The sequence below is a fragment of the Tenrec ecaudatus genome, chromosome 12 (genome assembly GCF_050624435.1).
Source record: "Tenrec ecaudatus isolate mTenEca1 chromosome 12, mTenEca1.hap1, whole genome shotgun sequence".
Classification (NCBI taxonomy): Eukaryota; Metazoa; Chordata; class Mammalia; order Afrosoricida; family Tenrecidae; genus Tenrec; species Tenrec ecaudatus.
Window position 1 is genome coordinate 107,850,614 of NC_134541.1, and position 24,822 is coordinate 107,875,435.

The following is a 24,822-nucleotide window of genomic DNA, read 5'->3' on the forward strand; positions in this document are numbered from 1 at the left end:
CTCTCGATGACTTCAATATATGTGCTTACTGAACCCGTGATTAGTGGAGGGGGGCTGGCACCCCCTAACACATACCACAGGACTCTCCCACCCAGGTCCCTCTCCGGTTCCTTTTCTTGGCTGCTCCTCTCTCTGGGGTGGCCAGGTGCGTTCCCAGCAGGCCTGGACTCCAGGCTGAGTGGGACCAAGCAGCCCCTCACTTCACAGTTTGCCACTCGGAGTCAACCCTTTCTTGCTCAGTGGGGTGATCTTGTGGGGCAGTGCCCTGGGTGGGTAGCTGTGTGAGCTGCCGGGCAGGTCTGCCTTCATCTCCTGGGGTCCTCTTCTGCTGGTTGGAGTTGTGAGCACATCCCTCTCTCCCCAGGAACTGTTCTAGAATTCATGACTCTGCCAGAATCTCATGATGGCCCTGGAGCGGGAGGGGGCCTATGGGGGTCTACAAGGCCCCACTCAGTTCTGCTCTGTTGCATCCCGAGTGCCTCATGCCAGCCCCAGAACCTGTGACTCCACCGTGAGCCGTCTAACAGAGCTCCTCACTGTGAGGCCATGAGGGCAGGCTGCAGGCACCCTGACCAGTCTGGTGTCCACTTCAGGCCTTCCTGGACGCACTGCAGAGCCAGGCCGAGGCCAGCAGCAAGATCATCGGCCAGTTTGGCGTGGGCTTCTACTCCGCCTTCATGGTGGCCGACAGGGTGGAGGTTTTCACACAGGCGGCAGTGCCAGGCAGCCCCAGCTACCAGTGGCTTTCAGATGGGTGAGTGCGTGCAAATGCTGCCCCTCACCTTGTCCCTGTGGGCCTCGAGGCTGCCCTGGCCTTGCACATGTCGGGTCTCCTGGGGCTGGGTCCTTTGTGGGTGTTCTCGTTCCACTTGAACCCCTGTACTCCCTGCTCTCATAGAGAATGGGACAGAGAGTGCCTGGGCCAGTTTAATTCTCTAACAGGCATGTTGATCACGTGGGGGCTCCCCAAAACACTCTTGTTCACATTTAAGGAGAATGATGCCTTAGCCAAATTCAAGTGTTTTTATTTCTTTAGGCCCCAAACGTGCTCTGAGTCACACCTTCCCTGATGTGGCTGCCTGCCCCTCAGTCCCGTAGGGTGGCCCAGAGCACTTTCCACCACCCAGCACAGCTGCACCCACAGTGCGCTGGTGTCCCCTGGGCCAGGGCACTTTCATGAGGGCACTGTCAGCTGTCTCGGGGACTTGGGGCTCAGCCACCATGGAGGCCTGTGTATGGCAGCCAGCCTTCCCCCTCTTATGACTCAGCTCAGGAGTGTTTGAAATCGCCGAGGCTTCCGGAGTCAGGCCCGGGACCAAGATCATCATCCATCTCAAGGCAGACTGCAGAGAGTTCGCCAACGAGGCCCGAGTGCGAGGTGAGGGTTCCTGTGGGCTGGATCTGGGTGGGTGAGTGGGTCTTTTATTGGGTTCTGGCTTTAAACAGCATACATGGCCCAAAGGCTTGGGCTCTGTGTGTCAGGCCAGGGAAGGAACATCCAGAGGTCCCTGTGGATAGGCACAGGGGTGGTGGTCTTCTTGATTAACTTCATTTATAAATTCCTGTGTTCATAAACTTGTGTTGTTAAATCTCATCCTTCCCCTCCCATGCATTCCCCCCACCACCATGGGGTAGAGACAGACTTGCCTGTTTTGGGGTCCCCTTCTTGATTCCTTTCCCCAGAGCTGACCTCGGAGACCTCCACAGCCCCTCATTCACTGTGCTGTCTCTTCCAGATGTGGTAACAAAGTACAGTAACTTCGTCAGCTTCCCCCTGTTCCTCAATGGCAGGCGCATGAACACTCTGCAGGTGAGCTTTGACAGGGTAGAAATCTGGGCCAGGTGGTGGGAAAGGGGCTTCCTCCAAGAATTTCAGGGCCCGGTGCTCCTTGTGGAGGGATGAGAGCTGAGGGTCCAGGCAGCAGCCCAGCCAGGTGCTCAGCAGGCGTTAGGGCACTTTCCCCTTCTCTCGGGAGCCCCACCAGAGGGTGGCTTCCTGGGGGCTGGCCTGGTGGCTACAGGAGCTGGAACAGCTTGGCTTGCATGGGCCCCGGGGTCATGCTGACAGGGGCCAGCCTATACCACTGTTGGGGGTGCAGCTGTCAGCACCCAATGCCTATGGGAGGAGGTGCTTGAGTGTGTCCCCCTCGGGTACTCATGGCAGGCCATCTGGACCATGGAGGCCAAGGATGTGGACGAATCACAGCATGAGGAGTTCTACCGCTACGTGGCCCAGGCCCATGACAGACCCCGCTACACACTGCACTACCGTACTGATGCACCCCTCAACATCCGCAGCATCTTCTACGTGCCAGAGATGGTGAGGGCCCCTTCTCTTCCCTCTCCCTCCTGTACAGATGCACAGCATCTTATATGCACCCAAGACTGTAAGGACCCCTCATTTCCACCCCCACCCCCACACACGTCTTCTACATGCATGCACCTCGTGTGCCCTTCATAACCTCCGTACACACACACACATACACGTCTTCCTTTGGTGGGCCCACGCTGTCATCATACGCAGTTTCCAGCCATGAGTGACGCCTGGGCACTGGGGCCTCAGTGGGTGGTTCACGGGCTCAGCAGAAGCTGAGGGCTAGTGCGCACGCCGGGGTCCTGTGACGTGAAGTGGTCAGAACCCTCGAACATGTCACTGTAGGAAACAGCTGCTCAGGCAACTAGCTTCTCTGTGGTAGAAACAGGGTCTCAGGCCTCACCAGCCTCCTGAGCCAGAGTCTAAATCCTGACCCGGTGCAGATGCTGGTCGCCATGCTGCCCCTATCTCTGGAGCAGCTTCAGAGGACATGCCGATATCCTCCTGGGCCAGGAACCCGTGGCTTCTAGCAGCCGACCTTGGGATGGGGGCACCAGTGTGTTCTCCTCTCACGGCCATTGAATCAGTGCTGTGGGTTGCCAAGACTGGAGCTGCTTATGGGTGTGAAAAGCCCAGTCTATCTCCCAAGGAGCTGCTGGTGGTTTCAAACTGCCGACCATGCACATTGCAGCCCAACACATAACCACTACACCATGTTTCTTTTGGGCACTGTTTTGTGCAGTGTTGGTTTTTGGATAATTTTTTTCCCTTACCTCTTTTAAAACTGTAAACATCATTCTTAGCTCAGGTGGAGTTGGCCTGAGGGAGTGGTCTGCTGACATCTAACCCACAGTGAGCTTGGGCCTTGGGTCAGGAGGGCTGCCGCCGCCAGAGAAGCAACCTGGGCCCTGCGAGGTGTCCTACTGGGTGTGGGTGGCTGGCCAGGGTCACTGCCCTCCCCGCCCAGGGCTGAGCGACCTGTGTCTACAGAAACCATCCATGTTTGACGTGAGTCGGGAGCTGGGTGCCAGTGTCGCCCTCTACAGCCGCAAAGTCCTCATCCAGACCAAGGCTGCTGACATCTTGCCCAAGTGGCTGCGCTTCGTCCGCGGTATGTGCTAGGGCCAGCCCGGGCCTGCTGGCTGTAGTTGAGCAGCATCCTGCTGGCCCTGGGTTCAGAGGTCTGCTGAGGTCAGGATGGGTGCCCTCTAGAGCAGCAGTTCTTGACCTGTGGGTTGCGACCCCTCTGGGGGTCAAACGACCCTTTAACGGGTTGCCCGATTCATAACAGTAGCAAAATGGCAGTTAACGAAGTAGCAGTGGAAATAATTTATAGTTGGGGGGTCACCACAACATGAGGAACTGTATGAAAGGGCCGAGGCATGAGGAAGGTCGAGAACCACTGCTCTAGAGGCTGGTTCAGCAGTTCTCTGCCTAGGCGTTTTCTACATAAACAGTCACGAGTGAGACCGTAGTTTATATAGGGGTCCCTGAGTGGTTAACACTCAGCTACTAACCAAGTGTGGAGGTTCAAGCCCACTGGGATGTGTCTTGGAAGAAAGAGCTGGTGATCTACTTCCAAAATAGCAGCCACTGAAAGTCCAGTAATGCAGAAGCTGACACAGGTCAGCGTGGATGCAGAACTGGTAGCAGCGCTATATCCTGTATTAATAGCCCCATGTTTAAACCTTCCACTTGCTAACAGAAATGCAAGTTTCCATGATACACCTGTGATTTTTATCATAAAATCCAGGACATCACTTTGGATATCAGGCTGATCATGAAGCCCACCAGTTTCAATTCAGGCGTGTTGCCCGGGTGCTCTGGCTGTCCATACGTTTCCTGGGAGACAGTGTGCAGGCCCCTGTGTCCCTGGAACCAAGGGGGAAGACCATAATTTGGAATGGGCAGCTGGTGGGTGGTAGCAGGCTGGCCTGGGCTCCTGACAGTCCCTGTCTCACTAGGTGTGGTGGACAGTGAGGATATCCCCCTGAACCTTAGCCGGGAGCTTCTTCAGGAGAGTGTTCTCATCAGGTATGCTGGTGGGGGGACAGCAGTGGGACCTGGAGAGGGTGGCCTGCCAGGGACCCTGAGGCACATACGTCCCTTAGTAGCTTACTGTGGTCAGAACAATCTGGGGTGGATCAGTCTTTTCTGTGAGGCTCTGCCCACCTGAGCCAGGCTGCAGATGGTCATTATGGTGGGATCTGCTGCTGCAGCGAGGGTTCACCAAGTAGTCATCGTACAGGTTTGCCAGTCAGCTCGCTTTTTCCCTGATCAGTGACCCCAACCCCATGCCTCCCACGGGTTCTTTTAGGGTGTCAGCTTTGTGGGGAAGATTCTTAAGTGTGGGACAGACAGAAAATGGTAGAGCCAGGTTTTTCTTACTAGTGTGTGAGGCTCTGGAAGCTCTCCAGAAACCTGTCTTCCTTAGGTGACCCTGTTGGCATTTAGAATACAGCATCACAGCCACACGCATCACCATAGGACGACAAACTGACAGGCGGGCAGGTCCTACTCCCCTCCATTATGTTGTCATTCAGAGTGGCCTGTAGGGCCGGCGAAACTACCCCTTCCCATTTCTGAAGCAGTAGACCTGTACAGCAGTGAGCAGAAAGCCGCCTCTTGCTTCCATGGAGTGGCTGGTAGATTCAAACTGCAGATCCGACATGTAAACCCCACCACGCCACCAGCGCTCTAACGGATGGGTGGTGGGCACTTACTTTGCCTGCCTTTCCTGTCTCTCAGCAGTGCTGAATGTACTGCTCCCGGGCATCTTGTTCTTCAGGTGATTATCAACAGGACCTTTCAGGTTGCTCGTGGCCGATGAATAGACTCACAACTGATTTGAGGATATTGCTCTGCTTCCTGTCACTTTACAGCTACTTCTCTGTAGGGCCTTTCTTGTGAATACGCTGGGATTTTCTTCGTGCAGGGTTGTGCTGTCTGCAGAGAGACACTTTTGCTTCTTCCTCCCTTAGTGGAATGCCATGTGTCTGGCTGGAAGGTTCAGCCCAGCTCCAGAGCAGTCTCGTCCCCCATCTGGGGGCAGTGTCCAGGTTCTCGGCCCAGTCTCCTGTCAATGGTAGGGGCTCTCAAACACCCTACCCAGACTGAAGGCCTGACTTGCTTACCACAGGGAATTAGAAAAGCAGTGCCCTTACTGGATTATTAAGGAAATGCACTGAAGTATAGCTTTTTAAAAAGTTATTTTGAGGGGAGAAAAATAGCCATAATCCCCCAGATAGACTGTGGTTTTCTGTTGTGCTGCCAGGAGCATCTTGACCCACGGGGTCTTCCCATAGAGCCAGCAGCAGAAGCTCCTCTCCCCCGGGAATGCCGCCGCCATCACGCACCGGCAGGGCTGGTGCAGCAGCACTGCAGCACGTTTCCCCAGATCAGCATGGGCCCTTTGTCTTGCCAGGCCCACTCCCTTCGATCCCATTCTCTCCTGTGGAGCCTGGGCTTCTCTGGTTGTGTTGTGGTAGGTGGCGAGAGCTGCTCCGAGAAGCTTTGCAGACACATGCTCACTTCCCAAGCTCCTGTCACTGGTTGTACCTTGGCCAGTGACCTCCAGGAGCAGGTGTCGTTAGCATTCCTGCCTGTCTCCCACAGGCAGGGTACAGAGAGGGGGTACACTCAGTGCTGCCGGCCCCTCCTACGCTGTGTTTGCCGGGGGTCCTTTTGATTTGAAGTCGTCTACAGTTTGACAAAAGCAGCTTGCTTTCTCGTGTGCCTGGTCACAGGTGAGGTAAAACCTGTCACCCACTCACGCATGTTGATTTTGTAGGAAACTTCGGGATGTGCTGCAGCAGAGGCTGATAAAATTCTTCCTGGAACAGAGTAAAAAGGACCCCGAGAAGTATGCCAAGTTCTTTGACGACTACGGCCTGTTCATGAGGGAGGGCATCGTGACCAGTGCTGACCAGGAGGTCAAGGTAGGGCTGGCCCTCAACCTGTCTGCCATCGGTCCTGGCGCTGCTCCCAGGCTTGACCAAGCGGAATGTTTGGCTTCTTCGTGTCCTACCACCTGCAGCACTGACCCTTTGTGCTCTGCTCCCAGACCCTGGCGCAGGAAGGGGCTGTCGAGGGAGGGGCCTGTGTAGAAACTGTCATCCTATGCCTGGGGGATAGCCAGTAGCTAAATGTTAAAAAAAAAAAAAAAAATTGCCAGCAGTTAATTAACAATATTCAAATTAAAAAATTTTTTTTAGTTAATCTTTTTTTTAGGAAATGGATAAACATTTCAAAATTCCTATCTATTGATGAGGTAGTAAAATTAAATTTCTTATCAGAAAATTGAGTGGAAATCAAAGATCGTAGTACACTAGTTAAGAGTTTTATAGCTTTTTTATAATTTCTTACGTTTCTCAGCACTAGATCTCATGTGCACAGTGAGATTTGAGGATTTACCGTTATTAAATACCTTACATTCATAAATCCTCCTTCCATTGTGAGTTCTTATATGTTTAGTGATATATGTGAGGAGTGACTAAATTACTTTCCACATTCCTTAAATATAGGGAGTGGTGTTACATCAAACATTACCTTACACACACACCCCTTTTCTCATCTCCTGTCTATGGGCCTCCGTCCTCCTCTACATCAGTCTATACCTCCTTCCCGCCCCTCCCTTGGGAGCCTCCAAAGTCTGTTCCTTTAGGTGTACCCGTCTGTCTTCCAAGTAGTGGTCTGAGTTTCTCCTTTTGGGATTGGCTCGCTTCACTTCACTCAGTAGAAGGGGCTCCAGGTCTGGCTGTGTCAGGAGATGCTTCGTTAGCAGTGCACAGCATTCTGCTCCATTAGCCCGTCCTTCTGCTGATAGGCTTTTGGGCGGTTTTCAACTTCTTGCGGTTGTGAACAGTGCTGCGATGAACAAGGATGTTTTGTGTACTGTGGGGTATAGCCCCAGCGGAGGATTGATGAATTGTATGGAAGTTTTATTCCCAGTGACCTACATCAATTTTTCATTTGAGTTTGGATTCAAAATCCACCCCCAATGCCCATCTTTTCTACTTCTCACAGGGCAGCAAGTACAACTGCTATAGCTGGTGTGGAACAGACTCAGGGGCCCGAGGGTGAAGGGTGACAGCCGGGCTCTGCACTGCCCCATGGGGAGTGGTCAACCCTGGTCAGAGGCTGAGAGCTGGCATTTCATTATTTGGTGATGCCACCAGCAGGCCAGGCCAAGAGCACCTGGACTTGAGTCTTAGTTAAAGAGAAGGGTGAAGAGGAGTTGGGTGGTGGCATGTGGTCTGGGACCAAGTGTTTGGAAAGGATCGGGTCCTTGGAACGGGGTACAGATGTGGTCCTGGCCTCCCACAGCTAGCGCAGTCACGTGCTGTCTTCCTGCAGGAGGACATCGCCAAGCTGCTGCGCTACGAGTCCTCGGCCCTGCCTGCTGGGCAGATGACCAGCCTGGTGGACTACGGTGGCCGCATGCAGGCCGGCACCCGCAATATCTATTACCTGTGTGCACCCAACCGGTACCTAGCTGAGCACTCGCCCTATTACGAGGCCATGAAGCAGAAAAACACGGAGGTTCGTAATGGGGGCACCAAGACTGAGCCCACAGGGCCCAGTGCCAAGTCTGATGTCGATAGTGTTTCTCTCTGGGACGGGGCAGGGTTTACGGACAGTTCTGTGAGCTCTCCAAGTCAGGACAGTGAGCGTGCCACACATGCCCCTGACCTGCCGACTGCCCCCAGGTGCTCTTCTGCTATGAGCAGTTTGATGAGCTCACCCTGCTCCACCTGCGGGAATTTGATAAGAAGAAGCTGATCTCCGTGGAGACTGACATTGTGGTTGATCACTATAAGGAGGAGAAGTTCGAGGATGGGGCCTCAGGTCAGTGTTGTCCTTCCTGCGCCCCTGACCTGCCCCAGCTTATTAATACAAGGTCCTTGCAGTTTATTTGTAGCCTCCTGCTGGGAAGAGACAGGAGGCTATTTGGGTACATCTTCATAGAAAATTGTAGACCCCAGGACTCTCCATTAACTCCCCCAGTTACGGGGCCAAGTTTCCTGACGGTAGTCCTGAAGCTTCCCCGGGGGTGCTGACCACATGTGTGAGTGTTGGGCCCAGGTCCCTCTGGTTTTGGAAGTGGTTATGGCCCGGGGGTTGGGGCTGCTTTGGGCTGACTCACTTCTCTGCAGCGGACGAGCGTCTGTCAGAGAAGGAGACGGAGGAGCTGATGGCCTGGGTGAGAAACGCACTGGGGTCTCGCGTCACCAACGTGAAGGTGAGGGCGTGGATGGGAGACACTGTTGCTTGGCTATCCAGGAGGGGTCTTCATGGAGATCTTAGGGGCACAGCAGACAAAGGCCTGGTGGGGGCATCCTGGGGCAGAGCTGCTGTGTCCTGAAGGGTGGGAGAGCAGCAGGCGGGCAGACTTGTCAGGGAGTGTCAGGAAATAACCGTTCAGACAGGTCCCCTTGTTTAGCACCTTACCAGCATGTGTACCAGGGCAGACCGAGCACAGCTTGCCTGACCCTTAAACAGTGCCCAATGCTGTGTAGATGAGGGCAGGGGCTTCCCTGGTTCCTGCTGGCAAGCCTGGTCAGACCATGCCCTCCTCTGTATGTTCCAGCCCACACTGACGGGTTCACGGTGGTACAAGTGCCAGAGGCCTTCAGTGGTACTGACCGGTTAGACCCTGGTGCCTCTGGGAAGAGGAAGGCGAGGCCGGCCTTCCTGCTGTGTCATCTGTGTGCGCATTTAGAACAGGGCCCTTTCGGAACCCGGGTGTCCTCTGTGCTCGTCTTAGCTGGAGCTTTTCTGTCTCAGAAGTGACTGGTTCAAGTCCGAGTCCACACTTAAGGGGCCTGTTTGCAACTGGGGGTTCTTCCTGAGGAGGCATAGTTCAGTCTGCACAAGGCCTCTCCCATGGGAGACCTACTCTGTCAAGTTGTCTGGGGGAGCGGCATGCCTTCACCCTAGCCCTCATTGCAGGTGACCCTGCGACTGGACACCCACCCGGCCATGGTCACTGTGCTGGAGATGGGGGCTGCCCGGCACTTCCTGCGCATGCAGCAGCTGGCCAAGACTCACGAGGAGCGTGCTCAGCTCCTGCAGCCCACCCTGGAGATCAACCCTAGGTGAGTGCTCGCTTTCGGCAACTTTTGACACTTCAAACCTGAACAGGTGGATGAATGGTTGTTGGGAGACCTGGGTCAGAGTGGTGCCCATCAGGTATGTCCGCTGCCGCTCCATCCCTCTTCGCAGGTAAGCACTGGCTGACTTTAGAGTTATTTTCAGCTCCAGACAGGGGCTGCAAGTCTTGATTTCACCATAATCAGATTGGAAAAGTGTTAAATGACATTTTGGAGAATTAAGTCTTTCCCAACAAACCCTGAAACTGTGGCACTGTTCTCTACCTTTGAGTTCCAGACGTTTTGGGCCTCTCATTCTGCCTTTTAACCCATCACCACAAATCCCTGCACTTGCTTGGCCTCCCCCACCCCTTTGGGATGAAGTGTGTCTGCTTGTGCAGCACCACAGCCTGCTTGGAGAACGACCTATCCATCAGTAAAGTCATTCTGATGGCGGGCCCAACTTTGCCCCATTTGGGCTCTGTCCTGCTGTGGCTTGGAGGCCCTAACCACTCTATGGGCCTTGAAATGAAGCCAGCCACCAAGTCCATCCCGACTCTGCCTATGTAGGGCAGGTTCCAAGGCTAGAGAGCAGCGCTTAACGTGTGGGTCACGACCCCTTTGGGGGTTGAATGTCCCTTTCACGGGAGTCACCCGATTCATTACAGTATCAGAATCATGCATGAAGTAGCAATGAAAATAATGTTATGGTTGGGGTCACCACAACGTGAACTGTATTCAAGGGTCGCGGCATTAGGAAGGTAGAGAATCACTGCTCTAGCTCTTTTCCTTCAGAGGAGCTGGTAGGTCCCCACTGTGGCCCTGGGTGGCACAAAATGGCCAGGTGAGCTGTTGCTATGAGGATTAGCACCAAGATAACCTGTGGGCTTGCCAAGGTAACAGCTCTGGACTTGGGTTCTGCTGGCAGTCCTTGAGGCACAAACAGGGCCCCGCCCACTGTAGGGAAGTCTGAACGGGCGCACCAGGACCTGTTCAGCCTTACGTGGATGCCAGAAGAGGCCCCCTGCTGGCCTGACCCAACGATATGCTCTTGGAAACCTTGTCGGGCAAATTGAGGTCTACCTGTCAGGATTGGTATAATAAGGTGGAACTTGAACTTCAGGTGAGTTCTCACATTCCCTTGCTTTTGGGGCCTTTTAAATACTTCTGTACTGACTCATGGCCAGTGATGCAGGTAGTCAACCCCTTTCTAGATGGTGAGGTGTCCTATACAAGGACCACCAACGGTGTGCACTTGGCTCTCACAGTTGTGTGGGCTCTGCTCCCTCGTCAGGACTCCAGTTTCTAGAGAAAGGTTGACACTGTAGTCAGTTTAGCCTTCATTGTGGCTACTTGATTCTGGTTAGCTCAGAGAAGTGGTTCCTGTTCTTGGAAGGGGAAAGACCTGACTTTGTTTGATGCACGTGGACTTCATTTGGGTCGGGGCCCAGCTTGGCTGATGTGAAATGCCAAGTCCTGGGGTCTGTTTCTGCCCTGGGTTTTATTAGCTTGCGTAGGTGTAAAATAAGCAGTTTACTTCAGGGGGCCCTTTGGTGGTGGTTGAAGCTCCTGGTTTAGCAATAGCTACTCCTTCGTCTGTTCTAGTCTGTGCACCTCTCGTATTGCAGGCATGCACTAATCAAAAAGCTGAGTGAGCTGCGTTCAAGCGAGCCCGACCTGGCCCTGCTGCTCGTGGACCAGGTGAGCTGGGGCCCAACCCACAGCACCATTTCCCTGCTCCGGGTGGGGCGGGGGACTGAGCACCTCCACTTTGCAGATCTACGAGAACGCCATGATCGCAGCAGGCCTTGTGGACGACCCCAGACCGATGGTGGGCCGCCTGAACGAGCTCCTCACCAAGGCCCTGGAGAAGCACTGAGAGAGGACCAGCCTGTGTGTGCCAAGTGGCAAGCAGTGTGGAGAGCCCAAAGCAGTTTATTTACCTACATTAAAGTGATTTTTCAGTCTAAATGTCCTGTGGGATGGGAGTGATCCATCAGTTTGGCCGCAGCAGCTGTATCTCAACAGGATAGTGGTCACTGATGGCTTGGGCCTGAGGGGAAACATGCAGTCAGGATATGAACAGGGTGTGACAGGACAGCCACCAGCTAGTGCTGGGCCCCTCCGTGAGAGCACAAAAGGCAGGCAACCTACCAACTGATCACTGAGGCCGTATGCAGCTTGGAAGTTAAAGGGCTGGGCCGAGCTGGGGACAATAGCTTCCTGCAGCTCTTCTCCCGCAACCACAATCCTGCAATGTACAGCACACGTCAGTTGCAGGTGACAAGGCACCAGTGCCTTGGAGAAGGCAGTGAGGACGCTCTAAAGCAGGGTAGGAAGCTCCCTTGTTCTGAGGAGCCCCTGTGGTTAGCAGCTCAATTCATAATGCCCTGAAGTCTTCAGAGGTCTCAGGACATTTCCTTTTGTTCACTGCTATTGTATAATACCCAGAAATCGGGTGAGAAACTGGTGTACAAAACCATTCCCGACATTGATACAGTGAAGACGACAAGCCAGCCTCGGCTGTGTGTGGAAAGAAGGGCAACTCACTTCTAATTTCAAAACACAAAGCAGGATCATCGCTTCACACAAGGAACTGAATGTGGAAAAAAACAAACCTACAAATTCACAGAATGTAGGGGGCATATGCCTCAGGTCTACAGGCTTTTTTTTGGGGGGGGGGGAGACTTATTTTTCAACGACACATTTTCGCTTATCAAAGTAAAAAGAACTTAGATTGGATCTAGTATACAAAGCATATAAAGCTGTCATTCAGGCAAGACTTGGACAGCCAAAAAGGAGAGAAGAACTCTCATCTGCCTTCCGTGGAGCAGCTGGTGGTTTTGAACTGCGGACCAAGAGGTTAGCCCAAAGCAGAACCACTATGCTACTAGGACTCCTCAGCCAGCCATTAGGAAGGTGCGAATCAAAACCACCATGAACTCCCATCTTGCCTCCATTCCGATGGCAATGGTCAAAAACAAAACGGGGTGTTGGTAGCAATGAAGAATGGTGTAGCTGCTGTAGGAACGGAATACAGAACCACTCCTCAGAGAAGCCAAGCTAAACACAAGGTGTGACCCACTGTTCATTGCGACACTTCGGCACCCGAGGGGCCGAATGGGAACACCAGACTCCAACCAGAAATGAGGTCCTGATGCTGAGGGAAATAGCAGGACAAGTACTGTGTGGCCTCCCTTAGGCTACTAGGTTAACTGGGGGAAGGGTGTCGACGGAGGCCTCCCGGAGCTAGTGGGTGCTGGGTGCCTGTTTCCCACCGTCAACAGCACACATTGCTGTGGGATGTCCTGGCTGTTGGAGGCCAGCTCACCTGTCATAGGGACAATGCGTGGACTTGACTGTGGTGTCCGCAGAGTCAGGGATCAGCCACTGGAAAATGGGGCTGGTGCGCAGGCGGATGCTCCCCCACTGGAAGGGGCTCACATAGCTGCAGCCGGCATTGAAGTCACCCATCAGGATGACATTCTGTGAAGGTAGGTAGGGCTGGTTACCCCGGGCAGGTCAGCCAGTAGGGGGTGCGGGGCTGCAGGGTAGTTGGGGCTCACCTCTAGGCCCCACCTCCTCTGGACATCCAGGTAGACGTCATAGAGTGCGTCAATCTCAGTCACAGCATCCAGCGGAGCCGAGTGCAGAGGGACGATGGCAAACTCCCTGGCCTCTGAAGGAACACATGACACTGACGGGGACCGACCCTCAGGGAGCTGCGGGACAGTGCAGGAGGACGGAAGAGGGAAGATACTCACTTGAGTTGGGCACAGAGACCCTGACCACAGTGGGCTCCCGGGCAAAGGTGTCATTCCCACAGGGCTCGCAGCCATCGTCATACTGGTAGCTGTCCAGCACAGACACTTCTGACGGCCTGCAGGCAGCAAAGAGGATTGATCACTTTTGGCAGAGGTTGGCCCGCCCCTGCCCCCGCCTGGGTCTCAGCACAGCCACAAGCAGGTGCATTCGGCCCAGCCTCACCGGAACAAGAAGAGATAACGCTCCTTATAAGTGCTGCGCCCCAGCGGCTCGCTCACCACAAAGTGGTAGTTGTCCGGCTCGAATCTGCAGGCAGGAGTTGAGACACCCTTGTCAGGCTCCCAGAGAACTCGCCCTCCTCACTCCCTGGGTCCTCCTCACTCACTCATTCAGGAGATCCAGCAGCTTCCCCACAGCTGTCAGGTGGCTGTCCCTGACCTCCTGCACCAGGACGAGGTCATAGCGACTCACCACCTGGAGTGGGACAGGCAGGGCATCACTACGCGGGGCCTTGGGACTCCACCGTGCAGTGATTGAGAACCCTGCAGTGGCCACAGCCCTGCCCCACCACTTCTGACTGAGGGGCTGGGACAAGATGTGCAGCGTGGCCGTGCCCCTGCACCTACTGCAGGCAGTGACTCCTTGTGACATGCCTGCCACCCACTCACCTGCACAATGTAGTGGGAGAGGGTGTCATTGGACATCTTGGTCTCCCCGAAAGTCTGGATGTTGAAGGCTGCTATCCGCAAGTGTGGGGTTGTCTCAGCACACTGCAGCACCCCGGCCAAGGCCCACAGTGCCCCCAGCAGCCAGGGAGCACTCATCCTGCATGGGGAACACTGTCCACCTGAGTTCCAGTGCACTGGCATGAGGACCACAGCAGCAGGTGTGCCTCACCCCATGTCCAGCTAGGGTGGATAAGATTAAGCCAACTCTGTCTCATCTCCCACAGCTGGAGCTCAGGCCCAGAGAGCCACACCCCCCCCCCCCAGACCCTTCACCACAGCAGACACAGACCAGAGCATGCAGGGGTTTCTCCGTGTCAGGACGAGCCCTGTGTCCCCACCCCTAACACTCTAGGCAGGCCCTGGCTCTGTTGCCCTGGGACAGCAGACCCTCTCACCTGAGACGCAGCTTCAGGCTGAGATCAGAGCTGGTAACTGGACCTGGGTCTCACACTCAATGGCACAAGTGCCACCCCTATAAAGACCCAGGTGGCCATGACCTCACCTGCGCCAGCTCATGAGGTGGGAGGTGCTGGCAGGCGTCCCTGCTGCTGTGAAAACAGCACCTGACAATCAAATCTGCCCTGGCTGGGACATGGCCAGTGACAGGGCAGCACTGTGACCTTCACATATGCATGTGTTCCCACAGCATCCAGGGTCACAAGAACCTGGCGGGGTCAAGGCCTGTGGCTCACTTGGGGACTTCTAACCCTCCTCTCACTAGCCGCTGGTCCCTGGACTTGTGGTTCACCTGCAGTGGCGGTCAGTGACCCACCTCTTCTGGAGACAGACAGGCCAGGTAACTGAGCAGTCAGAGCCGTGCCCTCTGGAATATTCCTGACCTTCCTTCCCTCGGTGCCTGTGCTAGGGTGGCCCGGAGTGGGCACCTCAGAGCCACACAGACCCCTCTGACAGCTCTGGAGGTGGAGTCCCGATCAAGGAGTGGACAGGGCAGGGCCAGTTTCACACCGAAGATTTCAGGGTCCATCCTCAATTCTTCCAGCCTCTCGGGCCTACGTGCTCCCTGGCTTGGGGCCTGTTTCTGCAATCTCTCCACCACCATGCTGCTGCCTCTCTCACATTAGCTAAGTCTCCCAAGCTCAGGGGGCTATCCCCCATGGAAGGGGTGCTGCTGGACCTCCCAGAGGGAGGGCAGGACTGGGTATCAGGGCCTCCGAGTGGGAGGGGCCGTGGCCATTGGCTGTAAAGCCCCATGATGCAGAAGAACTTGCTGACGGGTTCCCAGCGCCCATCGCCCATACAGCAAGGTCACAGATCAGTCCCTGAGCTGTCATCTCCACTTCCAAATCCTCGTAGGTGGATTGACTCCATCAAGTCAAAACCCCAACCTGAATACAAACACAACTGGAGGCCCCATAGGGTTGGCCAGGGCTGCCCCCTCCCCTCAGCATGCCAGCCTCGAGGGTCCTTGGACTTGTGGCCATCACCATTCTTAAAATACTGGCGGCACAGCTTCCAACAGCACAGCAGCGGTCTGGCACACGGGGCGTGTATGTGAGGGTAAGGCAGCAAGTACTGCTACGGGGGTCTGCCGGGCGTGAGTTTGTCACAAGCAAAACGTGTTGAAACGTGTGCACCCTTGGTAGACGGCTGCAGACAAGCTCTCAGGAATACCCTGGTCTCAGTTCGGTGCCTTCGAGACTTTTTTTGAAAGGTCCAATCAAAACAGGTGCTTCCAATGAGACCTGTTGGACCACTTAAATTCAAGGCAGAGGTATTCATTAGCTCCGAAGGTTATGGGATCCCAGGAAGGGCATCTTGACAGATTTTTCTCTAAGGACAGAGAATAATCACAGGTGTTAATTTGGAGAAAGGTTTCCAAAAACTGAAGTTCGCACTGGGAAGTTGAACTGAGCCGTCTTCCCATCATGGTAATGTGCCTGCTTGTTCTTCGTGCATTACAAGGGCACAAAGGCAAATTTCACGGAGAAACCTGGTCCCCTCTGCAGTACAAGCCTGACCTCACCCTTTCAGACGGCTTTTTGTCCCTAAGACTCAAAGAGCCTCAAGAGGGAAGCAGGGCTGAGTCCCCAGAGGAAACTAGAGCAGTCCTTGGACTTGGACGTAGTGTGAATCGATGCACACGGACTGCTTTGTGGGAAGGCTGAGAGATGGACGCACTATCCTGGGAAGTGTACCCGCCCAGGCGAGCTGATGTGTGGGAGACGAGCTTCACATCTGAGCGCTCTGTCTCATCAAGATTTGTGTCTGTGGTAAATTAGCTAGGAGGGCCCGGCCCGGGTGGTGTTTTCTTCTGCTGCGTATTGGATCAGGCATCGGAACCAATCCACCAGCAAGTGGAGAGCATGGCTAGACTTCATTTACCCGTTTACGTGACACAAGTGGCCAGGAAGCTGGGTGTTTGGGGAGCCCCTCCATGTCCACATGGGAGAGGCAGATAAGGGGTGGGGGAGGAGAAGGGAACCCGGCAGTGTTCAAAGTCAACCGGGAAATGGCTGCTGCTCTCCTTTACAGCAGTGGTGGGGTGGGAGGGGCTTAAAATCAACCATGAAGGGTTTTGTTAAAGGACAACAACAAGCTTCCGTGAGTCCCGGTTATAGGGAGGGGCGGGACGGATGACCTCAGGAGCCCTCACAGAACTGTCTCTGTCTCTAGCAGGGTGCCTGCGTCACATTCAGCATCGCCCCAAACTGGGTGCTGTGGACCCTGACCGTGCACCCATACGAGGGGGGGTGGGGGTGATGCATGTAGTGTAGCTTTACGGGAAACAGTGATGTGGGTGCTGTGCTTACCTCCTCGATCCCGCCACAGAGAGCTGGGTTTCCACCAGCTGCTGAAACGCCCCCTCTGAATCAAGGTGGTGGAGCCCACCCGGGCTGGGACCAATCTGACTCCGAGGACTGAGAACCAGGCAGTGCCCCGACAGGCACCCTGTTGGCCAGTGGTTACTTAGGGAGGAACTCATGTCTGTAACCTTCAGTATGTGTGCAACATTTTTCACAAGTGCCTGCAGAGTGACTGCGAGAGAAATTCGTACCAAGCGTTTGTGACTTGGCTCGTTACTAAGTGGATTGTTAGACCCTTGGGCAGCGTGGGGCCTCTGGGACGAGTACGTGGACAGCCACGTGGTACCCTCTGGCTTGGCTGGCAGGAGCAGAGGAGGCAGGTGCGAGGTCTGGGGTCCTGGGACTGAAGTGAGGCAGGAAGGCAAGCCCTGGGGCATCACTGCCTGTAGTCACCAACGCCGAGTTTCCACTGGGCAGCTCCCACTGGGACCCCCAGTGCCCCTGCTTCCAGAAAGCCAAATTCCCATGAGACACCACAAGAATTTATGAAATCAAACTGTTGCCCTGCTCACAATGTGTCACCAGTTCCTCCTCGTCCTTCTGACAAAGGCCAGGGCGCACCTGGCGGGGCTGGCTGGGCGCCTGCTGCTTGGAAGCTGGCCTCGTCAGGGCTGCAGAGGCCTCCTCTGCCCACCTGCAGGCCCCAGGTCATTCACCATGCCCTCTGGGCCACAAGAGCCCCTAGAGACTAGAAATCACCCCCAGCTTGTTCAGGAAAACACCCCACCCCAATTAGCAGAGCAGGGAGCAATCCAGCAGCCCCTCCTGCTCCCCAAATTGCCGCTCTGAGGCATAGAGGACACTCTAGCCAAAACCCCAAAGGGGCCGGGGCTTCCTACCCCACAGACAGGGCCTCTCCAGGCAAAAGGCCATGTCTTTGAGTTGACCTGGCCTGGCCAGGAGGGACCTGTCAGTCAGCATCCAGTTCAGTGTGCTGGAGCTAGCCCGTGACTTGGCCTCATGAAACCATTAACCAGGATGGAAAATTCCTCAGCGTAACATGCGCCTGAGCTACAGACTCGGAGCAGATCCCTCATTCCAAACTCAATCCAACCCCTGAGAGCTCTGCCCACGAAGCGGCGAGCACTGAGTGAGGCCTCTGCCTGTTATTTTGGCTGGCCCTGCTCCCCACCCCTAAAATTCCTCCTCTGCACACTGCTGCTGGGAGAGGAGCAGATGAAACGAAGTCTCGGGCATTCTAGATGGGGGACACGTGAGATTTGGGCTCCCAAGGGTGCACGGAGGCCCTGAAAGACCCTCCTCACAAAATCCTACTGCCCAGGGCCTGAAAACGGCCTCCTAAGTGCTGGTGCGCCCCTTCACCAGTGTCCACGGGTGTCCCACACCTCCTCCTAAAGCTGCAGGCATCTCTGCCAAGCACAGAGCCTTCCTGGCAGCCCCCCCCCCCCCGCCGTATCCCAGGCTGGGGGTGCACACAAGACACAGGGTCTGCGAGACGTGCGCTCATGATCCTAAACACAGTGCTCCTCTAAGCCTCTAACCCTTTCTCCAGCTGCCTCTAATCCGGTATGAAAAGCTACTTACTTGCATTTTCATTCCAGCTACTGTGATTCTGCTTTAGAGCATCCACTTTCTTGTCTGTGAATTCTAGTCTTCTGTGAAATCTTCATTGTCGTCCCTTCCTTTCCACAGAGCTGACAGTTGGTGGAGACTCAGCCACCCTAGAGGACAGAGGAGAGCTGCCCCTGGGCACTTGTGGGGCTATTCATCTTGAAAGACAGGCACAGGCAGCCTCGTCTTTCTCCCCAGGCATGGCTAGTGTGTTCGAACCACTGACCAAACCACTATGCCACCAGGGTTTCTGAATACAAGAGGGCTTCAAAAAGCTCTGGGGAAAATCCATTATCTTTTAAATCCCATTTTGCCACGAACTTTTGCCAGCTCCCTACACAGAAGCTTCACTGTGCCCCAGGTCTGCCCACGGCCAGGGGTGGAGCTGTGACCTGCTGGTTTGCTATCCTTTCCAGGCCAGGCTGCCTCTGGCTTGCCTACCTCCTCTAGGGCCCCCTGCCGAGGTGCCCAGCCAAGGGCCAATGTCCTTGTCACTTCGCTCTGAAAGTGAACATGCCAGGAGGTGGCATTCTCCCTCGGAAGCCCACTTTGTTGTTCCTGAGACACAGCAGCCGTGTCTGTCCTCGGCACTCCTGGGGGCTTGGGGACCTGCAGGTGGCTAGCCCCAAGGTCACTTTCTTTGTGGGGACTCTGCCCACTGGGCCATGTGTGCATTCTGGATTCTGGCCAGACCTGCATGGGAGTCACTGCCTGGGCCTGGCCACCGGGCCACCTTGGGCACTACCGTCGGTTTCACATGGACACTGCTGTCTCCGGTGCTCACTGGGGGTGGGGGAGCTCAGTGGTGTCAGGGGCTTCCGTCAGAACTGAGGGGTCAGACCAGGCCTGCCCCACAGTCACTCCCCAAGAAGCCTGGGCCACTTACCCTGTGTGCTGCAGCCGTCCCCCACAGCGGGACCCAGTGCAGAACGTCGGTCCTGTTCCGCTCCTTCCGTCCTCGTCCTCTGTGGACTCAGAGCCAGAGGGGTCAGTGGTAAGTGGCCTTGTCAGACCTGTCCTCTGCTGACCTGGACTCTGGGGCCAGAAGGTGGTATTGTCCATCAAGGTCTTCCTTGGCTTCCTCTTCACCTGACCCCTAGAAGTGCCTCAGCTGACCACCAATGACACAGCCACGCAGGGGCTCAGAGCCAGGCTGCCCCCACGTCCTCCTCATAACGGGTGGCATCCTGCTTGGTCCTATTCTCGCCATACTGGTCAAGAAAAGAGAAAAGGGGAAGTTGATGACATCAGACTGCTTTCACTAGCACCCCTAGCTTCCAGAAACGTCATCACGCTCTTAACACTCATCCACGCACCTACAACCACGTAGCCCTTCCCGACCCTGCCGCTGAGTTGACTTTGCTCGGAGCAGCCTATCGGACAGGGTAGATCTGCCCAGGAGGCCTTATCGGCTCCAATCTTTATGGGTCAGATACTTCATCTTTCTTCTAAAGCAGTGGTTCCCAGCCTTCCTCATGCCATGACCCTTGCACACAGGTCCTCATGTGGTGGTGGCCCCCAACCATAACATGATATTCATTGCTACTTCATCACTGTCATTTTGCTACTGTTATGAATCGTCATGAAAATATCTGACATGCAGAATGTATTTTCATTGTTACAAATAGAACATAATTAAAGCATAGTGATGAATCACAAGGACAATATGTAAATATATATTGTGAAATATTTATTTCTAATGACACATCAATGAGATTTTGTCTGGAAGCATGGTGTAGCATGGGTAACGGTCTTCCCAGCGGGTACTCATATGTGGGCGTATCTGCATGAGGGCGGACCCGCCTGGAGATGATAGAGGAGTGGTGTCTCAGTTCCTAAGACCATTGGAAGTATGTGTTTTCTGATGGTCATAGGCGACCACTGTGAAAGGGTCATCCGACCCCCAAAGGGGTTGCGAGCCGCTGCTCTACAGAGTGGCTGGGGTGTTTGACGCCCATGGTTAGGGCAATAGCTGAGTGCCGAATGCTCTGCTGTCTGACTGCGTAACACAGACCTCTGAATGGGCAGCAGAGTGGACCAAAGCCAGGGCACGCGGGGGTCCAGTCACAGCGTGGCACTGCCCCGAGGAGGGACCTGAGAAGAGTTACACCCACAACTGCACACCTGAGGGTGGCACAGGTAGGAGCGCTAACAGGACCCATCTGGCTGGAAATTGGGAGGGAGGTAAAGAGGGCCGTGAGTCTCCCGTGGAGAACTGGGCTGTACAGGAGTTACCAAGGAGACAAGGGCAGAGCCACCCAAAACGAGAGGCCAGAACACAGGGACCCCAGGGCCATCCCTGTGGATCAAACAAGGAGCCTCCCTCAGGGATCCCAGGGGGACACCGAGACACAAGCATGAACCCTCTCCCAGAGTTCACAGGGGCACTCCTGGAGTTCAAGCAAGGACCCCTCAGGGCTCTCAAAAGCACCCTTGGGACTCACAAGGGCCCCTCCAGGGCTGGCACAAGCATCTCCCAGGGCTCATGGCGACTCCACAGCCACAGAAAAAGAACCTCTGCCCCCGACTCAGCGTTGTGGGCAGTCTCCCCAGTAATGACTAAGGGCAGCTGAGTTCACCCAACAGAGCTGGGAGGATAGCTTCTAGAGCAGTGGTTCTCAACCTGTGGGTCACGACCCCTTTGGGGGTTCAACAACCCTTTCACACGGGTTCCCCAATTCATAACAGTAGCAAAACTACAGTGATGAAGTAACAACAAAAATAATTTTATGGTTGGTGGGTCACCACAACATGAGGAACTGTATTAAAGGGTCACAGAAATTACAGGGGATAACACTGGAGAGACAGTGTAGGAATTGCGCCCAATCTGATCCCCCCCACACCAGATCCCACCACACCGCAGCAAAACACTAAGGGCATGCAACAGAACAGCAAGGGGAACAGAGCAACCAAGTCCCCAGGGAATGCCAAAAATAGACTTTGGGACCAGGTCTTGGCGCCCCAACAGACTCATCTGGAAAACACTCCTAAAGGCCAACAAACAGTCCTTGAGCTAACTACAAGCTTTTCTTTGTTGTTGTGTTTTTTTGTTTGTTTTGTCATTGGCTTTTTGTTGTTGCTGTTTTGTTTTCTTTTGTTGCTTGGTTTTGCTCTGTCTTGTTTTTGTGCCAATAAAATGATTTTTTAAAAAGGGTCGTGGCATCAGGAAGGTTGAGAACCACTGTTCTAAAGGATCCTCAGTTCAAGTAACTTCACTCTGTGCCAGACTACATTCCAAACTATTTAAAGGAATAACCAAACCCATCAACCAACAAGGTAGAATTCACAATGTCCAGTATCCAATTAAACACAATCCAAAGCACTGCCAGGAGCATCCATCAGTCAGGCTCCAGGCAGTTTGGTATGAACAGCTATTCACTCGTTTCCGCAAGTTACCGAGAGGAGACGAGGGCGCTCGGAGAACCCTCCAGGGCTCAGGGATAGGGTATCTGATGCAAAGACGTAGACAAGTTCAATGAGGTGGCCAGACCAAGGCGAGGGGTCACGCACCTAGGGAAGCAGGGCTTGGTGTGCCTGGGGCCTACTAGGAGCTCCTACAAACCTTTCAGGGGATGCCAAGAGGCACATCTGTGGCCCCTCTGAGAGTGCAGCTGGAAAGCCACACAGAACTCTGAAAGTCACTGGCGTGAGTGTCCTTGTCCCTCTATGCTAGCCAAAGGAGGAGGAGGATGTACCCAAACAGACCCGAATTGTGACCGAGCCCTTCATTAGCACCCTTTCCAACGAAGACCCTGTGGTAGTTAGGTTTTGTGCCAACTTGTCTCCCCTGTAAGAAGATGTGGACGGAGTACCCCCGTCAGTCAGCTCATAGCCAGAGGACACCTCCTTCTGAATGTGACCTTTTTATAAGAGACGCTGCAGAGAACTGGTCCCTTTGCCCCTCATCTCTTTCCTACTTGCTTGGACCCTGCATCTGGCTTCTAGGGCCGCTAGCCCATGTGGCTGCTGACTTTGGGGCTGTCGCTCTCCTGCCATGTTCCTGCTGACCTTGGGTCCATGCAACAGCACCCACTGGCCGTGACTCCCCAGCTTCCTGCTTTTACTGCCTGAGGCACAGGTTTCGGGGACTTTTGGTAGGCTGGGCTAAGTTGCTTCCTTGACATAAATTTCTTCCTTCATATAAAGCTCTTCCTTATACATATATGAATGTCACTGGCTTTGTTTCTCTAGAAAACCCAGTCTAACACAGACACAGAGAGCAAATGCAACCCCCCGGAATGAGAATCTGGAGCCGGAGCTGCAGAGGGAGAGCAGTGGACTGATACTCTCGAAAGTAGCAGGAAAGGGCGACGGACAGCCATGTGGGACTTCAGTGCACAGCCCTGGAGCAGGACAGCGACCTGATCGTCAGTTCTGCTCACCCAGGCCAGCATAAGCCACCACACTGGTGATTCGACAAGGGTGGCCCTCCCCTTCTCTCTCACTCTCCCAGTAACTAACAGCGTGGCCAGCCCCTACCTTCAACTACCCAGCAGGTGGTGGCACCCCACTGCACAGCCGGCTCTGCCAGAGATCAGAAGCATGCACCCTAGTTAACCGGGTGCTGGTTGCATGTCATCCATGTGTTTGGGTGAGCACAGTGCCACATGGGCACCCTACCTGCACTCACCACGGTAAGCAGGGACTCCTTCCAGGTACAGGCATCCCAAGTTGCCCTGAGAGTTTTACAAGATCCAGGCTCCTGACCTAAGACACACTCTAGGCTACGAGGTCCTTCTTCTAAAATAAGGTGCCATGCCCCCTTGACATCTTTGACTGGCATTGGACACCAACCCATATCAGAGAAACGGGCCTCCACCCTCCACCCCACGGTTTTCTTCTTCCTTTCTCTGTTCTCTTTTTCCTTGGGCCCATTTCTGTTTTCCCTTTTCAGGTCTTCCTCCTCCTTTCTGTCACATCCCCACTCTCCCTTTCTTTCCCCCTTAATCTTTATCATTGTCTTTACCCTCCAGTGCCTTTCCCTTCTCTTAATGTTATCTTCCTTTCCTTTATCTCTTTTAACTAATTATTTTCTTTAAAACTTTTTCTTAAGAAAACAAAAAAACTTTTTTTCTTTTCTCTATGGTTCCCTCTTTTAATTTTCTTTATTGATGAGGTTGCACCTCCGGTCGCCTCACCCACAAAGCAAGGACCACCACTCATGCTGATACCGTGTGATCAAGGAGAGATGTCAGCCACTTGCCCTCAACGGAGCCACACAGACGGGGCAGAGATGTGAGCACGGATCCGCTAAGGAGAAGGTGGTGAGCACCTAAGAACACCCCAACCAACGCTGACCAATTCAACAGAAACACAGTAACACCGCAACGCTCAGAGACAGTCCCATGAAGACACAAGGCAGTGGAGCTCAAGGGGCAGAAAACCTTCCCGAGGCAGAAGTGACATCACCATTATCTACGAAGGAACCACAGAGAAGATTTACCATATGTACTCTTGAATAAGCAGAAGTTTGCCGGCATATTTTTAATCAGTTTCTGTGGTAAAACTAGGTGCCCTGGCTGATATGTGCGGTATCTTCAATGGGTTGAGAAAAAGGATGAAAGCTAACTGGCAAAACTGAGAAAAATAAACTTCAGAAGAAGTCAGGAAAATGAACAAAAATTAGAAACCAGCAAATAGAAATCTAGAAGATTAACTAAAATGTCAGGGAGGGACAATGCATTCAAAGGGTGAAGGAGCAGAGTTGAATCAATGGAGACAGAACTGGTGAACTGGAATCCAAACCTTTTATGAAACAGTTTTGTGAGCGCTTCATCCACATGCCACGCACCTCAATAATTATATCAAGAAGCGTACAAATGACCACTCTCAATTCTAGAACATTTTCTTCTCTCATACTCGTCGTTAAGCATGTACTTTTTTTTCTAATTGTGGCAAAAATATACACAACACAACATTCTCCCGTTCAACAACTTCTACATGTATCACTGAGTGCCAGTGATTATGCTCTCCGTGTAGTACAACCGTTACTGAAATTCTTTCCCAAATCATCCACCACCATTAACATACACTCAGTGCCCCTAAGCAACAACTCTTTCTCCTTAATGCACGGAAACCTTTGGTCAGGTTTGTTTTCTTTAGTTTTTGTTTAGTCTTTTTAGTTTTCTTGATATAGTATTCACATATCATATGCTTCCATGGTTAAATCGCTTACAAGAGCTGTATCTACATCATCACAATCAGTTCTAGTGCCCCCCCCCCCCCCGCAATCTCTAACTACTACTCTGAAAGGAACAATCTGAAAAGAGCAAAATAAATTAAATTTTAAAAGAATTATGTGGGACACTATCCAGCAAAGTAACTAGTAACTTATATGTGAATGGAATTCCAGAGACAACATTTTTTAATTACAGAAAGAGCTGTAAATAGGCTGCTTGAAGAAAATACCCCCAATAGCTGACAGATGAGAAGATGTGCAGTCAAGAAGCTCAACAAACCCCAAACAGGTCAGACCTCAAAAGATCAAGACATACCATAATCAAAGTTTTCAATACCAAAGACAAAGA

The 24,822-nt window shown here is 53.6% G+C and overlaps 2 protein-coding genes across 2 annotated transcripts in view; one reads left to right on the forward strand and one right to left on the reverse strand.

The window, feature by feature from the left end:
• Positions 1–11,376, forward strand: part of TRAP1 (TNF receptor associated protein 1) — a 30,766-nt gene extending 19,390 nt beyond the window's left edge. Inside the window, exons 6-18 of the mRNA XM_075564360.1 lie at positions 594–754; positions 1,269–1,378; positions 1,737–1,810; positions 2,165–2,320; positions 3,305–3,425; positions 4,279–4,348; positions 6,105–6,252; positions 7,670–7,855; positions 8,023–8,161; positions 8,470–8,555; positions 9,266–9,411; positions 11,034–11,106; positions 11,183–11,376. Of these exons, the coding sequence (XP_075420475.1) occupies positions 594–754; positions 1,269–1,378; positions 1,737–1,810; positions 2,165–2,320; positions 3,305–3,425; positions 4,279–4,348; positions 6,105–6,252; positions 7,670–7,855; positions 8,023–8,161; positions 8,470–8,555; positions 9,266–9,411; positions 11,034–11,106; positions 11,183–11,284 (1,572 nt within the window). The 3' untranslated portion in view covers positions 11,285–11,376. The remainder of the gene's footprint in view (positions 1–593; positions 755–1,268; positions 1,379–1,736; positions 1,811–2,164; positions 2,321–3,304; positions 3,426–4,278; positions 4,349–6,104; positions 6,253–7,669; positions 7,856–8,022; positions 8,162–8,469; positions 8,556–9,265; positions 9,412–11,033; positions 11,107–11,182) is intronic.
• Positions 11,377–11,401: 25 nt separating this feature from the next.
• DNASE1 (deoxyribonuclease 1) lies at positions 11,402–14,015 on the reverse strand. The gene is made up of 8 exons (XM_075528032.1): positions 13,839–14,015; positions 13,556–13,644; positions 13,393–13,476; positions 13,170–13,285; positions 12,972–13,084; positions 12,737–12,891; positions 11,560–11,656; positions 11,402–11,458 (listed from the first exon to the last, which is right to left on the reverse strand). The coding sequence occupies exons 1-8, from the start codon at positions 13,992–13,994 to the stop codon at positions 11,402–11,404; spliced, it is 867 nt and encodes a 288-aa protein (XP_075384147.1). The 5' UTR covers positions 13,995–14,015.
• Positions 14,016–24,822: the final 10,807 nt, after the last annotated feature.

What these genes read in the sequence shown, in the direction of transcription:
- DNASE1 (XM_075528032.1), bottom strand. Translation starts at nt 13,994, where the DNA reads ATGAGTGCTCCCTGGCTGCTGGGGGCACTGTGGGCCTTGGCCGGGGTG. An exon ending in TCTCCCACTACATTGTGCAG is followed by an intron (nt 13,645 to 13,838) that starts GTGAGTGGGTGG and finishes GTCCCACTCCAG; the next exon opens with GTGGTGAGTCGCTATGACCT. An exon ending in GGTCTCTGTGCCCAACTCAA is followed by an intron (nt 13,085 to 13,169) that starts GTGAGTATCTTC and finishes GTGTTCCTTCAG; the next exon opens with AGGCCAGGGAGTTTGCCATC.